Genomic DNA, 16,562 nt, shown 5'->3' on the forward strand with positions numbered 1-16,562 from the left:
ATGGGCTGGATATAATGTTAACAGTAGCGGAAGAAGCAGTACATTAGCTGATTCAAAATACCTACTCAGGCTAGCTATTGCTTTTTTTTAACCGAAGAATGCACGCACATCTCTAAACTGAGAGCACACGTAGCTTAGAGCAAATATGTTGCTTTGTAAATTAGCGTGTTGCCTAATTGTTTGAACTACTCTAAAAATTAGCTCTGAAAATGTGCATCCGGTAAGAGCTGGACTGACCATGCTAACTCCAAAAATTAGCAATTGGTTCATGAGTGGCTAGTAGTACTCCCTGTTAGCAATTGGTTCATAAGCAAAAGTACCCCAATTAATAGTCTGGAACATCTGTTAAGAACTTGAGCGAGCGTTAACTGAATCATCGAAACCTATGAGCACAGCTTGCGAGCTTTGGTGCCATATTACCAGCAGATGATCTAGCAAATGGTCGTATACCAGATGGGGAATACACTAGCGCCCAGTTAAACCAGAAGTACTCCAATTTTATGCTACTCCAATTTGCAAGCTACACATGCATACACCAAATTTGCAAGCTACATATGCTGATTTGCAAGATACACATGCATACTCCAATTGCATGCATATACTCCATCAGCGACACACGCAGAGACATAGTACAAGGGTGTAGATAAACTAGGAGTAGATACAACCGAACTTGCCCCCCTCTGCTCGATGGCACCAAAAGCTAGATAGCAGAGCCTTCGTCCTCGCGCTGATGCAACGTCCATCCTTTCCGCTCCAGCAGCTGCCGCCAACAGCTGCTCTCCATCGCCAGCAACCGCTCCCAATCCATTGCCAGCAGCCCCTCCATGAAGATCTAGCAGCGCCGCTGCCCGTCGGAGGGGAGGAAAATCACACCTTCACATCCAATAGAGAGGAATACGCGCGAGAGGAATAGGGAGGTGGCGAGGATGCACGCTAGGAGGGGGTGGAGCTAGGCAGCGTGGCGCGGTAGAAGAAAGGTGGCGGCTTGGCGCGCGAGAGGAAGAGGGAGGGGTGGAGGTAAGTGGCCGGCGGCGTCGAGTGGCGGTCGGTGTCGCGAGAGCTCGAGGAGATGGCGAGGGCGACGAAGTGAGCGAGAAGAGAGGGAGCTTGTCGGTAGGGACCGCGGGTTTGATCGCAGATTAGTTAGGGTTGTTTTTGCAAAAGAACATGTCCGACATCTAAATTGTGACAGAGGGGAGTGGTAATTGTGCTATTATAAATTGGAGGAATTGCACGACATTTTAGTAGAAATGGTATCTACGGATACTTCAGAAAACATCGACATTTGCTTTTATTGCACCAAAAACTAACATAAAAGTCATTCTGAAAAATGTAGAATCTTTTTTAAAAAAAATAGGTGGGACGGCCCATTCTGTGATGCACGGAGGAAAATAAATAAATTGTGAGCGTCTAAATGAAACCAAGGGAACCTAAACACTTTGACCCGCAAAAAAAAAAAACTAAACACTTTTATTTTGTGCAAGACGTAAGGTTAATTCGAAAGTTTTCTCAAAAAGAGTTCATTTCAAATACTGGGCGAAGTCAGCGTGGAGCACGAACTCGGCTCGGTCGCTATCATTTTAACGTGAGCCCCCGAGGCGTGTTCTCTGTTCTGCCAGTACCTGCTCCCTCTCTAGAACTCCACCACCACCAGCCACCGCCGCCGCCGCCGCCGCCACCAATGGTGCGGAAGACCGGGAAGAAGAGAGGCGGAAGCAAGCCCAAGCCCAAGCCCCAAACCGAAACTCCACCTTCCTCTAGCTTGCCCAACTCGGTTCCGCCCCCACCATCGGTGGAGCCGCCGGAGGAGGCAGCGATCGACGTCCTACCCGTGGATGTCATCCCCAACATCTTCCGCCGTCTCTCCCTCGTCGATCTCCTCCGCGCCGCCCTTGCCTGCCACCGCTGGTGCCGCGTCGCCGCCCGCTGCCTCCCCCGCGCCGCTCCCCTCCTTGGCTACTTCTTCCACCCCGTCAAAACCGCTACCCCGCCGCATATCCACAAAAGAGACCCAACCCGCTACGACGCCGTCTTCGCTCCCCTCGACGTCTCCTCCCCGCGCCTCTCCCTCGACTTCGCGCCGGACGCCTCCCGCTTCAATCTCCACGACTGCCACCAAGGCCTCCTGCTCCTCGAGCCGAACACACCGACTCCAAGGTCGACGCACCCCCGCCTTCTCGTCCTCGACCCGGCCACCCGCCGGCGGGCTCTCCTCCGGCCGCCGCCGCGCGACACCGTGCCGGACGACCACCGCTGGCGCAGATCCAGGTACTACGTCGGCTCCGCGCTGCTTTCCCGCGCTCACCCGAGCAAGCTCTGCTTCGAAGTCGTCTGCTTTACCATCGACGGCGGGCACCCGCGCGCCTGGGTCGCGTCCTTCGACAATGACCAGTGCCGCTGGCGCGCGCTCCCACTGGCCGAGCATGTCTTGGTCGATTTCGACCCCTACTGGTTCGAGACCCGCGGCGTACACGCTACCGGGAAGATGTACTGGCACATCTGCAACTCCAGCCGCGTCCTGGAACTGGACCTCGCCACGCTGCGCTTCTCGTACCTGCTGCCGCCGGCGGCGCTGCCGGGTCACCACTTCAAGTACCGCATGGGGGAGACGCCCGACGGGCGGCTCTGCGTCGTGACCGTGGAGAACGAGCTGATGCAGCGCTGGGTGCGCGGCGACAGCATGCGCAGCGACAACGGCTGGATTGTGGAGGAGGAGATGGATATCAGCAAGGTCTACGACACGGTGCCCGGCCTGCCCAAGGACCGAATCAGGAGGAAGCAGAGCATCATGGTCATGGACGTCGACGTGGGGCAGAAATGGAAGCTGTTCATCGAGATGCTGGGATACGGGACCTTCTCCTTCGATTCCAAGACCCGCAAGCTCCACCGCCTCGCCACCAAAGGCGGCAAGGAGTACGGCAAGCCCATCTCCGCCTACTTCCTCGCATGGCCGCCTGCCTTCCTTGCTCAAGCCTAATGTGTAGTAAGATCTTCCCTTTTCCTCTTCATGCCATTTTCTTTTTCAGTGATCGATCTTGCTTGATAAAATGATCACTTGTGTAGCATCATCAGTTTCTCCGTGCTTAATAAGTTTACTAGTCTGTTGCATGCGTATGATGATTTAGCTCTGCTTGAACAATATGATTTTGCACATCTGTAGAAGTTCATTTTAGCAGTTCTTATCAGTCTTTCTCACTTCTGGTTTGTCAGAGAACAGATTATATTGCTGCTAGAAGAGTTAAGCACATGCTTTGACAATCCTATTCCTATGAAGCTTGCCCGGTCAAAAAAATCCTATTCCTATGCACATCTGTTGTACACTTGTACTTCACACTTGCTGGTTAACTATAGCACAATATATAATAACCAACTATTGATGTGTACATTAACTTGATAACACTTCATGGATTAACCGATGAAGTTTGATGCCATCATGGTACCACCGTTTTATTTAGCACATGGGAAGTAAAGTTTACACTAATGATATCATAGTGTTCAATGATACATATGCTTGTGTTTTTGTTAATTTCCCATGTGAGTTCTAGGCGCATAGATATAATATTTAAATTCTATGTGAAGCATGCACCTTAGATTGTTGAAGAAAACAATATTTTCATTTTTCATGGTTTAACCACAAAAATAAAAGGGTGTCATCTAATTTCTGTTGCCTTGAGTGAGCTTTGTATCCCTTCTTTGCATGAAGGGAACAAATCTTGCTACAGTATGTGTTATGCAATGTGAATCAGAACAGAATTGCTGTAAGAAATAAATAACTGAAAATAACCAGGAGCCACCTCATCTTAAATTTACCTTCATGTTCTTTTTCTTTTCGTTGATCTTTTATTTGTGGTGAGTTGGGTGAATGTACTTATATTTACTCTAAGATCTTCATTGCAAGTACCAGTGCCCCTTTCTGTTCCCATATAGACAATAATGCCAATGTTCTTTTGAGTTATTTTTTCAATGTTTCCATTAGAAGTTCAAATAAACGTCGAAAGGGACATTATTGGTGTGCATATGATTATTTTTATATACATCTATCTCATTACTTTGTACTTAATTTGTTTTTGGAACTTGGAGTTTAGCTACTCATAGTTCTCACTATTTATTTGAATTTCAATTAGTAATGAAATTCTTCCTTAAAACATACAAGCTCAACTGAATTTGTAAAATCTTGCTCTTTGAAGAAATAAATGCTTTATTGAAATAGTTCATATCGGTGGCAGTTATGAGTTATGAACATCATGCACATACAAATGTTTCTGTTCTACCTACAAAGTACTTGACCATCTCCTTCGCTTATTTGCTCAAAAACTTCTACTGTAGAAAAGTTTGAATCACTAGCTGATGATTCTATCTTTCCTATGATTCAGGTGACAAGTTCTGGCTAGCTGCTCAGAGGAGGTAGCAGCTCATCTTCTGTTCGAAGTCAGCTCACATCCTTGCATTTTTGGTCATTCAGCGCATAGGGAAGTTCCAACGATCTTATCCTGAATGAGACAGTGAGACTGTTTATGCATTGCAGACGCCATGATATCAAGCATCCTTTGAAATGTATGGTGTTCCGAAGACAGCGATAAACAACAAATTGTGCTGGTCTTTCATGGTTTAGCTTTGTTGGCGGAGTGACATTGTTTTTTGACTACGCATTTAAATCTCTTCCTTGCTAGTTTATTTGTTCTGCGATGGTACTATCATGAATTTGTATGTGCAGCAATAGCTCACCCTGCTTGCATCTGGCAGTTGCAGCCCCTACTGTCTAAACTCCATGGCATTTGCCTCGTCTTCGGCAGATAGCTCGTCATGCTTTACCTAAACTAAAGGCAAAGCAGCATTGCGCAATCTTTTGAAAATTACGATCAAACGGCCTAGACATGCATGCGTATGTAATTTTAGAATTTGGATTGAAATCTCGCGGTAGCATGAAACATATCCTCGAGTTTTGAAAATCCACCATCCTCTGTTGTAACGCATTCATGATATTACTAGCAGTTGTTCAGCGAAAAAATCATTTTAACTCACGGGTGCATATGAATCCATTTTCGTGAAAACACATTTTAAAATATCAAAAAATTCTGAAATAAAATTTAGCATGTGCATCTACACATTTTATATCTGGACACAAGTCTTTTTAGGAAAAAATAATATTTTTTTGTGTCCCATGTACAAATAAAAAAAATTGATGCTCCAACATGTACGAGACATATTTTTGTCTTTTTTTTATATATGGCACATAAAATGTTTTTTTGGCCGAAAACTTGGGTATGAACATAAAATGTTTGGATGTACACGCGAGTTTTTGTTTCATATTTTTTGGCATTTTAATAGAAAAAATCCACATTTTTTTATCATATATAGGGTCATATACACCTATAAGGCTATAACTCAAAACTACACCTCCCTATTTAGCTGCATTCTTTGGTGCTACTGTAACACCGGCGAAGTGGTAGGTGGGGCTGGGGAAGGAATGCTCTTAGAGCATCTCCATTGGCATGCCCATAGCGACCCAATAGCGATGTGGAGGTTCGGCATTGTTTTTGGACCACAGTAGCGCGTTCCAAAAGTGGCCGGCCAGTTTTAGAGCCCGTACTGGCTCCTTCGGACGTGACTTGAATTGGGCACGCCGCCTAGTGACAGGTTTGATTTCGTCCCTCGGTCGCGTCAGTAGCCCGAAAATCTTACTTCTATTCCCCATTTCCCTTCCCCTCCTGCCCACCGCTTCATTTCTCCCGCCCTCCTATACAGCTCCCGCCTCCGACTCCAGCTCCCGCCGTCCTCCCTAGCGCCTGCTTCACCATCGTCGTTTCCGACATGCCTCCGTAGAAGAAGAATTCTGCCCGGCAAAGTCGTGTAAGGCTACGTTGAAGGAGATTCGGCACACATGCCGGAGGAGGAGTGGGTTACTGAGAGCACCGGTGGAGATGCTCCTACAAGATCGTGTATGCAATCAAGTTTGTCTGATCTACGAATAGGTAAACGGATGTTTCTTTTCAACAGGTTAAAGTAATGAACTCCTCTCCCTGAAATATAGAGGAAGAGAATCTCGCATTAGCTCACATGAGCAAACATGAAATAGGACGGTAAGGTGCCTGCATTACAGACACGGTACAATGCTGCAAGTTGTGCATGAGACTATGAGAGCCATCCAAGAATGGTATGTTTCTGCGGTGCTCTTTACCTTCGCGTATGAGCATCCCACAAGGAGTATCATGGAAACGGAACTGCTGCGATTGACCGTCCTGGTCCTGATCGCACACAAAAAAAACTGCTTTACAGTACATGGAGGTTCAACTTTGTATCCCTGCAGGCACAGCAGGGTGCAGAAATGGTGGACTGTACGATCCATCAGAGATCAGAGACCAAGTTCAAATTCACCCAACTTCTTCCCCATCCACCGTACTTGCTCCCTTCCTTCCTTCCCAAGCAGAGCCAGCGAGCGAGAGAAGAGAACACCGATCGAGGTCGAGCCGACCGCGCGAGAGACATCCATGGCGATGTTCAAGACGGCGGCGACGGAGCAGCTGAAGCTGCTCGCGCTCGCCTTCGTGCTGGGCAACTCCTACCGCGTGCTGCTCCGCGCCAGCCCCGACGACAACGCCTCCTGCGGGCGCGACCTGCGCCTCCGCGTGGACGCCAGCCACGACCGCCTCGTCCTCGCCACCCTCGCCGCCGGCACGCTCCTCCTCGCGGTGCGGACGGCGCTCGACGCCGCCGAGGCCAGCGCCGTCGCCGCCGCTCGCGCTGCCGCTGCCGTGAAGGGGATCGGCTCCGTCGTCGCCGCTGCCAAGGCCTTCGACGCCGACGGCGCCGCCGCGAGGGGGATCGGCTCCGTCGCTGCCCGGTGGAAGAGGCTCTCCCTGCGCTTGATGCTCCTCCTTGCCGCCGGGCTCTCCCTCGCTGCCTCCTTCCTCGCCGTCGCCATCTTCGAAGACGGCTTCTTCCACAGGACCGGCTGCCCCGCTGTCGACGGCCGGATCGGCTCCTCCTCGCCCGTGTCCGTGGCGCTGGTGGCTCTGCTGGCGCTCCTGCACGGCGCCGTCGCGTGGGTCGCAGTTTCCAAGGACTAGGCCATCGTCGATCCATCTGCGCGTTCGTAGCTATCTAGGTCGTGGTGGTGTGCATGGTAATCGTTGTGTTAGGGCAAGCGTGTTAATCTCCAAATCGATTTGTCCGGGCGTCGTCAGTGATCGATGTAACTTAGGGAGTGCGTGCGTGCCGCTGGGACTTGGAAGATGAAGTATGATCGTGTTACATACAGTAGTCTTAAAAAAATGGTGTCACAATCTTGTCTTCTCCTTTGCTGAAATTTTTGTGTTCTTCCCATTCGTTTTGTCTTGCTCGTATTTCAGCTCGAAATTAAAACATGGTTCGAATCTGGACTAGACTAAATGTAAATATGCATGCGATCAATCCATTGCCTCCGTACCAAGCAGGTAGAGATTGGCTGGTTTCCTGCCTGGTGCTCTTGGATGGTGTGGTCCGTGTGGAGGATCATATCGGTGGCGTACTCTGCTGGACAAATTTGCCTTTTGCTGCGCTGCTAGCTGGAGGCCCGGAGGCGATGATGAGAGGAGCGTGTATTGTGAGTACCCTGCGCTGCTAACAGTCAGCCTGCCAACCTGTTTGACCGTCCAAATTCCAACTCTCTCCACGTTGCAGCCGCGGATACACGGAAGAAGATGTATTTGATTTTTGAAATTTGAATGATCGATGAAAGGATAACTCGGAGTTGCAAATTACAGGCATATTAACTCCTGCCTCTGTCCATAAAAAGATGTTGCAAATTTATCTTAATTTAAATGTATCATGTATGTAGACACTCTATAGCATGTAGATATATCCAAATTTAGGTAAATCGTCGACAACCTTTTCTTGTTGGAAGAAGTACGGTTCTCTCATGGTTTGTTGATTTTCTTATTTATCCGCTCATTGTTTTTGGCTCACCACTTTGTACACTATCATATGATCTCTAAAAGACACATCATTTGTGAACGGTGATATTGATATGGGTCAATCTAACTAACAATTAAGAATAAATTGCTCGGTTGATCACCAAAAATATGGGAGAAAAGCGGCCCCAAATGTCAACGGACTTCCATCACAAGAAACACACACGTCGTCCAGAAGAAAGGGCACCATAGAGCTATGGAGGTCAACAATGCCAGCAAACACACATCACACAGTCAAAAAACCTAGTCAATGACTAGACAACTTTGAAACCTAACGATGAAAAGTTGAGGGGAGAAAATGCTGATCTTGAGCCGACCAAGCCCCGCAACCGATGCAACATAGCACCACCAGAAGCCTCCCTTATGCGTGCACCACTAGGAGCCCCTGCCTACACCATCGTGATTCGTGACAACCGAGCCCATGTATACCTCCTGATCTAGCGCCTCCGTGCCCAGGGACGACATGCCGCCACCTACATCGCCAAGGCTTTGCCCAGTGAGGGGAGAAGGGAGGCAAGGGATGTCCCTTGCTTCGCAAATTTGGATGCCCAGGCAGATGGGAGATAGTAGGGCATCATTAATTTGTGTGGTGCGCTTAATCCAAATAAATCATGGGAGTAAGGATTTGAAAAAATTTGTGATTGTATAGATAAATAAAAATATCGTATTTTATTTCCAAATTTGTCTTTTTTGTGATGAAACTTTCCACATACATAATATATTTGTATACGTGGTTGTATATTTTATTTCATTATTTTTGATACACATAAATACTGTTTTTCAATTTTTGAAAAAGGAGGAGCAGTGGTGCTCACGTGCAAATAGCAGTTTTCGAAGAACATAAAAGAATGGGTGTGCCTATGTCTCAGTTGACTGAGATTTTTTTAAGTCTCAGTCAACTCAGAAAAGTGCAACTACAGTTCAAAGAAAAGTGCAACTCGGTTCAGTTGCACATTTCTATTAAAAAAGTGCAAACAGAAAAGTGCAACTCAAAGCACATTTTTGTAATTGACTTAGACTTAAGAAAATCTCAGTTGACTGAGACATAGCAAAACCGTAAAAGAATCAAGAGAACAACTCGATCTTGGTCCTTGAACTACATTATGCAATATTTTTATGTAGAATACCATGAAAAATCGAAAGTGAAATTTGAAATGGGTTGGTTATCAACTTACAAAAGAAAAACAGAAAATGTTAAGCGAGCATGATTAACACAATTGGCCTAGAAACCTGAATGTTGTCTTCACAAGAAAATACCCAGTTGTAAATTTTCTGAAACCTCGAATGTTGTCTTCACAGAGTTGGAATCAACAAAGACCAAGTAAAAAATCCAACCACATTTCAAAAAAATGTGCTCACTTTGGAAGAGTGAACTTTAAGCATAGTACGGAGTGCATGATGAAACAGTAAACCGGAGCCGACGTCGTGCGGAGTCCACCTGCTTGGCTGCTTGTGTGCGAGAACTCGTGAAGCTTCCAACTTTTCCGAAAATTTCAATCGCGCGGCGCGCAACACAGACTGAAACCCCAATCCAACCTCAGCTCGCCGGCGATGGCGACGATGGCCGTCATCCGCCGCGCCGCTCTTGCCTGCCGTGTCCAGCGCCGCCTCCTCTCCCACTCCGCTGCCTCTTCACCCTCCGACGCACCAGCACCTTCTTCCCTCCTTGGCTACTTCTCCCACCCCTTCCATCCGCGAGACCCCAAGGTCCCGAACCCGTACAGGCACCCGCCGACCACCGCCCCGACCTTCCACCCCCTCACCGCGTCGTCCCCGCGCCTCTCCCTCGACTTCATCCCCGACATCTCCGACCTCTTCCTCTGCGACTCCCACCTCGGCCTCCTCCTCCTCCGCCACAAGGTCGACGACCTCGACTCCTGCAACCGCAGCTTCCACGTCTGCGACCCGGTCTCGCGGCGCCACGCGCTGCTTCCACCGCCTCCCATCGACAGCTTTTCGGGCGGCAAGGTCATCGGCGCCGCGCTCCGCTCCCGCGGCGCCGCCGCGGACGACGGCCTCCAGTTCGAGGTCGTGTACGTCGCCGTCGACGGAGACCGCCCGCGCGCCTGGGTCGGCTCCTTCCGCGACGGGTGGTGCCGCTGGAACGCGCTGCCGCGGTCGCGGGAGGTCACCATCGACTTCGACCTCATGAGGTTCGAGCGCATCTGCGTGCACGCCGCGGGGGGCATGTACTGGCACATCCTCAACAGCCACTTCGTGCTCGCGCTGGACGCGGCGACCTTGGAGTTCTCCCGCCTGCCGCCGCCGGCCATGATGTGGGGCGCAGGTGAAAGCTGCAAGTACCGAGTCGGCGAGAGGCCGGAGGACGGGCAGCTGTGCGTCGCCTCGCTAGAGGAGGACGCGATGATGCTGTGTGTGCGAGGAAATGGGGAAGGCAGCGACAATGGCTGGGTTCTGGAGCGGCACGCGCCCATGCGGAAGGTGTTCGACACCGTGCCGTCGCTGCCCAAGGACCCGTTGACACGGCGTGCCAAGCTGTGGCTCAGCGACGTCGACGCTGGGCGTACCGGGAGGCTCTTCGTCCATACCATCGGGTATGGCAGCTTCGCGTATCATATGGACACGGGCAAGCTGGAACGCCTTGCTACGGAGGATGGCTTGGCATACGGGCGCCCAATCTTGGCCTACTTCTCCGCTCCAGATGCCTCTTCTTCTGCATAACTTACTTTCAGGTGATTCCCTCCCTTCTGTCATTGCTTATTCAGACGATCGTTGTATGTTCTTGTTCTAGTGCTTCTTGTGTTGCATACCTGCATACTTGAATGTGAGCTTTAGTGGTACTCGAAAGACATCATCATACAAGTGTATCTTTTTATGGTATTCTTCAAGACACTGTGGTTAACATTTACACGATAATTAATGTGTCAACTAAATGTCTTGGCTCGACACGATAACCACGAAACTTCACTGCCGTTACAGGATCAAGAGTCAAATCATCAAAATATAGCAGTACTTCTCGTTAAGTGAATAATCTTTATTTGCTGAAGCGTTCTAGTTTCAGACATGCATTGAGTTTGGTTACCTGTTTTTTTAATTAGTTTCCACTTTTTTTTTAATTGATGTGCATATCTGAAGTTGTTCTTTTATATTTTTATTAGTAACTCAATATCTGGGAGTTTTCTGAATGTGAGAATTAGTGGACCATGTTGCATCTCTTGCAACTGAACCTTCTAGCTTTATAGTACTCGAAAGATATGATTATGCAACTGTATCTTCTTCTGTCTTCTTTAAGACGTTGTGATTGACATTTACAGGATAGTGGGTCAACTGCATAGCTTGGTTTTACTTTTACACGATAACCACAACACTGCAGTGCTGTCACGGGATCCAGAGTCAAGTCAACAAAATATAGCACTACTTGTTTACAGAACAATCTTTATTTTGCTGAAGTGGTTTTAGTTTCTGCCATAAATTAATTTTAGGTATTACTGGTTTTTTTACAACATTAGAATTGCAATTTTAATCAGTTTCCACATCCTTTTATATAGATGTGAATAGCAAAAGTTATATTATCGTCTTAGTAACTCGATCTCTGGAAGTCTTCTGAGTTTGAGGATGAGTGGATTTTGTTGCCTTTCATGCAACTGAACCTCGTAACCTGTAGTTGAGTCGTGTGGTTTTTATGAGCTACTGGAAAGATATGATCATACAAGTGTATCTTGTTTTGGTATTCTTGAAGACACTGTGATTGATATTTGCATGATAATGCGTCAACTCCATGTCTTGGCTCGATGCGATAACCACAAAACTTCAGAGCCTTCACGGGCCAAGAGCCAAGTCAACAATATATAGCAGCACTTCTTGTATACTGAATTATTTTTATTTTCATTCAGTGATTCTATTTTCTGCCATAGATTAATTATAGGTACCAGTTATTTTAATTAGTTTCCACATCTCTGGGAAGTTTATATGGATGTGGATATCTGAAGTTGTTTTATTGTTTTGGTAACTCAATATTTTTATGGTTTCTTTCTGAGTTTCGGAATGAGTGGACCTTGCTGCATATCTTGCAATTGAACCTTCTAGCTGGTAGATTGATCTTGTTCATTGAGTAGCAGTATTAAATCACATGATATCAAACTTCTTCTGCAACTTTATGAAATGCCTCTGTTACATGATTAAATCATGTACCTTTTAGTATTGTTTACTTATGCAATAATTCATTGATTTGGTATGCCTAAAATTTTCCACATTGCAGTTCAGTAACATGTTCATTGTATACATTACGATCGCACTTTAGTATTTGCAGTTCTATGTTTAGAAACAGTTTGTCTACCTTTATAATTTTATTTTGAAAAAATAGATAATATAAATGCCACATTTGCGTTTTGCATAATTATATTTTAGCCTCTCTTCGTCTACACTTGTTACTACTTTTAATATAGTTCCATGTGGAATGTATAAAGATCTCATCTTCTCATGTGATCCTCGGATTAATCATTTCTACCATAAGACCAGACATGTGTTTCCTATTTGGCGCAATCTATGGGAATACTAATGCCCGCATGTGGCTCAACTCTGAAGTTTTAGAGATTGATATAGTTGCGTAGAATGATTAATTATTTTTCAACAAAGAAGAAGCTTTTATGAAGCTAATCACTATTTCCATGTTCAGCGACCTGCACCCTTGAGCAGTAAAGTAGTTATACACATACAGTTGGGGGTTTCTTTTACGTTTTATGGTATTTTTTGCTCTTAACTTTATAGCTATTGTCTTTTAGTTTTTGGTTGGGCTGCAAGACCCTCACCATCTTGGTCAATTATTCTAATACAAAATGACGCACACTTAGGTATTCAAGAGAAAATGGTCATATAGGCGAGTGAAGATAATTTTCATATTATCAATTTCGTGTAGATAGTTAAGAAATATATGTGGTTGGAATGTTAATACTCCGTACTCTCGTACATTTCCAGTGCATCACAATCAACGCCACAAACTAGTGTATCATCAACATGTGGATGTCCATTGCAGTTCAAACTTAAAACACCATACAGATGGTCTGAGATTCTTGAGGTCCAAAACTAAAGCCAATTAGTTTGAGTCACTGTAAAGCTGACAATTTTGTATGCCTTTATTGTGATTCAGGGTGTTGACTGTGTGACTGGGAGGAGGTAGCTACATAAGCTACAATTTCTTTTGCCTGATGTCAGCCCACGGATTAGCATTTGTCGATGGCAGGTGTCATTCCTCCTTCACTAAGGCATTCAGTAACCAGGAATTTGTAACTTTTAAGCTTGTTTTGCTTGAATTTGTAACTTTGAGTCACTTAGTTTGTAGGCATATCGACCGGTTAGATATACTTCTGGGGGTTGTCTATGTTTCAATCGTTTGAAGTATTCTTAAGGCTTAATCGATTCAGGAAAGTGCAACGATTAATTAAGGCTAAATCGATTCAGAGAAGTGCGACTATTGAGATCTAGCGGAACGGAGTTCTTTGAGTAACATGCAAATATATCTTCATGTTGTTTTAATTACGTAACAGATGAGATAAATTTGCCACAAGAGGGTTCGAACCCACACTCAAACCGTAAGCCTAGCCAATCGGTTGCTGAGTGCATATTAGCAAAATATGACTTTAGATTCTTCTCTTTTTTTCAAATGTAGACTTCGGATTTTTGTAAGTTACTCAATAAGTTCTAAACGCGTACATTTTAGTCTCCGAGATTTTGCCAAAAAAAAAACATGTTTTTGAAGGAAAAAGTTTCCTCCCCTATCCACAAACCTGCCGAGAAGATGTTGAACAGTTGAAGTGCCATTACAGTTAACTCAGTTCCAATTCCGTCAAGACAAGTCCTCTAGTTAGCAGGTTTTCTTCCAAGTTCTTGATCATTCCATCTGTATAGTTTCTTATCTCCAACCATGGTTGTTTTCATGTTTTGCCTTGATCGGTCATCAGATTATAAGTAAACAAATATTGTTAAGCAAACTTGATGGCACCGTCACCTCCTTCGATGAACCCCCATTAACAAAACAACCTACGGAGTATTTTTTTTTCTTTGCTCTCGGGGAACCAAACCATATGTGGAGCTTTTGCCTCATACAGTTCTGTAGGAATGGTGGTAGGCCAGGATGCGTGCGGTAAATTTTGTTGTAAGTACAAGACCTCGCTTGAGCATTCAATTACCAACGACGTAAAATTGGAGTTGCTATATCTCCCTTTCGGTCCCAATAATAAGACCTTGTTTGGTACTAGTGTTTTAGTGGGGATTAGTGGGGATATTACTCTAGAGTATTGGATGAATCACTGGTATCACATAATCCCCACAAAACCTTATCCCCAATTCACTAGGTAGGGGTAGACTATTGGGGATTAAAAAAATTACCAATTTGGGAAAAAATGGGGATTAAACTCGCGAATACTCTAGCACCAAACATGTATTGGGGATAAGTGGGGATTTGAAATTTAAAACGGATTATCCCGCTAATCCCCACTAAAACTCTAGTACCAAACAAGCCCTAAAGCTTCTAAAGCAAAACAAAGAACAAAAAAACAAATTACAACTACAAACTTAGCTTCAGTGCGTTGGCTGAACTCCGCACTTTTGTGAGAAGTCATGATTTTAGTCCCCAACCCAGTATTTATTTTGCCAAAAATAGATAAACGACAGCTTTTACCTGGCCATTTTGTTTGAAAAAACTCCTCCAAATTTCATAAATTTCTGAAATCTACAAACCATGCTAACCGCAAACAAAATCGAAAATTTCATTGTTAAACCGTTACAAAGACTAAGTCAAAATGCAGCCACATTTTAAAAAGTTTTTTTTTGACAATTCACATTTTGAAAAGTTGCTCAATTTCGAAGAGTGATCCGGCTTTAGCTAAACCTCCAACCGCGCGGCGCGCAACACAGAAGCCCCAAAAGCCAAAACCTTGCCGGCGATGGCGACCATGGCCGTCATCCGCCGCGCCGCCCGAGCCTGCCATGTCCCGCGCCGCCTCCTCTCCCACTCCGCCGCCTCCTCCGCTCCTCACGCGCGCGCCTCTTCTTCCCTTCTCGGCCACTTCTACCACCCCTTCTGCCAGCAAGACCCGAACGCATTCCGGTTCCCGACGACCAACGCGCCGGCGTTCCAGCCTCTCACCGCGTCCTCTCCGCGCCTCACCCTCGACTTCCTCCCGGAGGAGCCCGACATCTTCGACTTCACCCTCTCCGACTCCCACCCAGTGGCGGAGCCAGAACTGCAAACTTGTGTAGTCAGTTTAACATTGTGTTGTCAAATACATGTATTTCTATGAATTTTTTAATATTTTTTGTTCTATTTCTGCTTGTATACCTCAAATACTGTGTAGTCAGCTGACTACCCAGCTTATACGTGGCTCCGCCACTGCTCCCACCTCGGCCTCCTGCTCCTCCGCCAGAAGGCCGACGCTCTCAACTCGACCAGGCGCAGCCTCATCGTCTGCGACCCGGTCTCGCGACGCCACGCGCTGCTGCCCCCGGGGCCCTTCACCAGCCTGTCCGGCGGCGAGGTCGTCGGCGTCGCGCTCCTCTCCCGCGCCGCGGACGACGACGCGGCGGGCGGCCTCCGGTTCGAGGTCGTGTGCGTCGCCCTAGACGCCGACCGCCCGCGCGCCTGGGTCGGCTCCTTCCGCGACGGCTGGTGCCGCTGGAACGCGCTGCCGCGGTCGCGGGAGGTCACCATCGACTTCGACCCCATGAGGTTCGAGCGCATCCGCGGGGGGCATGTACTGGCACATCCTCAACAGCCACTTCGTGCTCGCGCTCGACGCGGCCACCATGGAGTTCTCCCGCCTGCCGCCGCCCGCGCGCCATCATGTGGGGCGACGTAGATGGACACCACAAGTACCGTCGGCGAGATGCCGGAGGACGGCCGGCTCTGCGTCGCATCGCTGGAGAGGCATGGCCTGCAGCTGTGCGTTCGTGGGGACGGGGATGGCAGCGACAACGGCTGGGTGCTCGAGAGGCGGATCGCTATGAAGGAGGTGCTTGACACGGTGCCGGCGCTGCCCAAAAACCTCGATGTGCGCCACTTCAGGTTATGGCTAGGTGACATGGACGCCGGCCGAACCGGCAGGGTGTTCATCAACACCATGGGCTACGGCAACTTCTCCTACCACATGGAGACTGGACAGCTCGAGTCTCTCACCAGGGAAGATGGCATGACATTTGGCCACCCCATTTTCGCCTACTTCTCTGCTCCAGATGCCTGCTCTGCCTGAAATTCAGGTAACCTTGGAATCACCCCTGCTTGTTTCTACAATGCGTGATCATCTGAGTCTTCTGGATTATTTCCAACTGAAATGTGTGGTCTGGGATTTACGATTTGTGCCACGGAATTATTTTCAACTGACGTGCTAGTATAGTAACAGTTCAGACCTATGTTTTCAGTTTTGGAGCAATCCACAGAGTTGTCAATGACTTTGGTCTTTAGTTCTGGAGATTAACCGAAATAGTGTAGAATGCCCTCCCATGTTTCACCCCACCAACAAAGAACTTTTTGTGAATCAAATTCTAACTGCCAATGTGATTAGGAGTGGACCTTTCTTTTTTTCTTTTATATTTAGCAGTGACAGTGTTTACTACTAAATGTAGATGGTTAATAAAATATATAGGTTAGGATGTTAAATC

The 16,562-nt window shown here is 47.0% G+C and overlaps 2 protein-coding genes and 1 pseudogene across 2 annotated transcripts; all 3 read left to right on the plus strand.

The window, feature by feature from the left end:
• The first annotated feature begins 1,651 nt into the window (after positions 1-1,651).
• LOC127300428 (uncharacterized) lies at positions 1,652-4,733 on the plus strand. The gene is made up of 2 exons (XM_051330531.2): positions 1,652-2,983; positions 4,374-4,733. Exon 1 carries the CDS (start codon positions 1,682-1,684, stop codon positions 2,975-2,977), a length of 1,296 nt encoding a protein of 431 aa, XP_051186491.1. The 5' UTR covers positions 1,652-1,681; the 3' UTR covers positions 2,978-2,983; positions 4,374-4,733.
• Positions 4,734-9,401: 4,668 nt separating this feature from the next.
• LOC127300429 (uncharacterized) lies at positions 9,402-13,445 on the plus strand. Its single transcript, XM_051330533.1, has 2 exons — positions 9,402-10,642; positions 13,057-13,445. The coding sequence occupies exon 1, from the start codon at positions 9,501-9,503 to the stop codon at positions 10,629-10,631; it is 1,131 nt and encodes a 376-aa protein (XP_051186493.1). The 5' UTR covers positions 9,402-9,500; the 3' UTR covers positions 10,632-10,642; positions 13,057-13,445.
• Positions 13,446-14,802: 1,357 nt separating this feature from the next.
• LOC139831640 (uncharacterized) lies at positions 14,803-16,153 on the plus strand (annotated as a pseudogene).
• The last annotated feature ends 409 nt before the right edge of the window (positions 16,154-16,562 follow it).

Source organism: Lolium perenne, chromosome 5 (assembly GCF_019359855.2).
Source record: "Lolium perenne isolate Kyuss_39 chromosome 5, Kyuss_2.0, whole genome shotgun sequence".
Lineage (NCBI taxonomy): Eukaryota > Viridiplantae > Streptophyta > Magnoliopsida > Poales > Poaceae > Lolium > Lolium perenne.

Bases quoted from the DNA above. Each gene is read 5' to 3' on its own strand.
- LOC127300428 (XM_051330531.2), top strand. From the start codon at position 1,682: ATGGTGCGGAAGACCGGGAAGAAGAGAGGCGGAAGCAAGCCCAAGCCC.
- LOC127300429 (XM_051330533.1), top strand. From the start codon at position 9,501: ATGGCGACGATGGCCGTCATCCGCCGCGCCGCTCTTGCCTGCCGTGTC.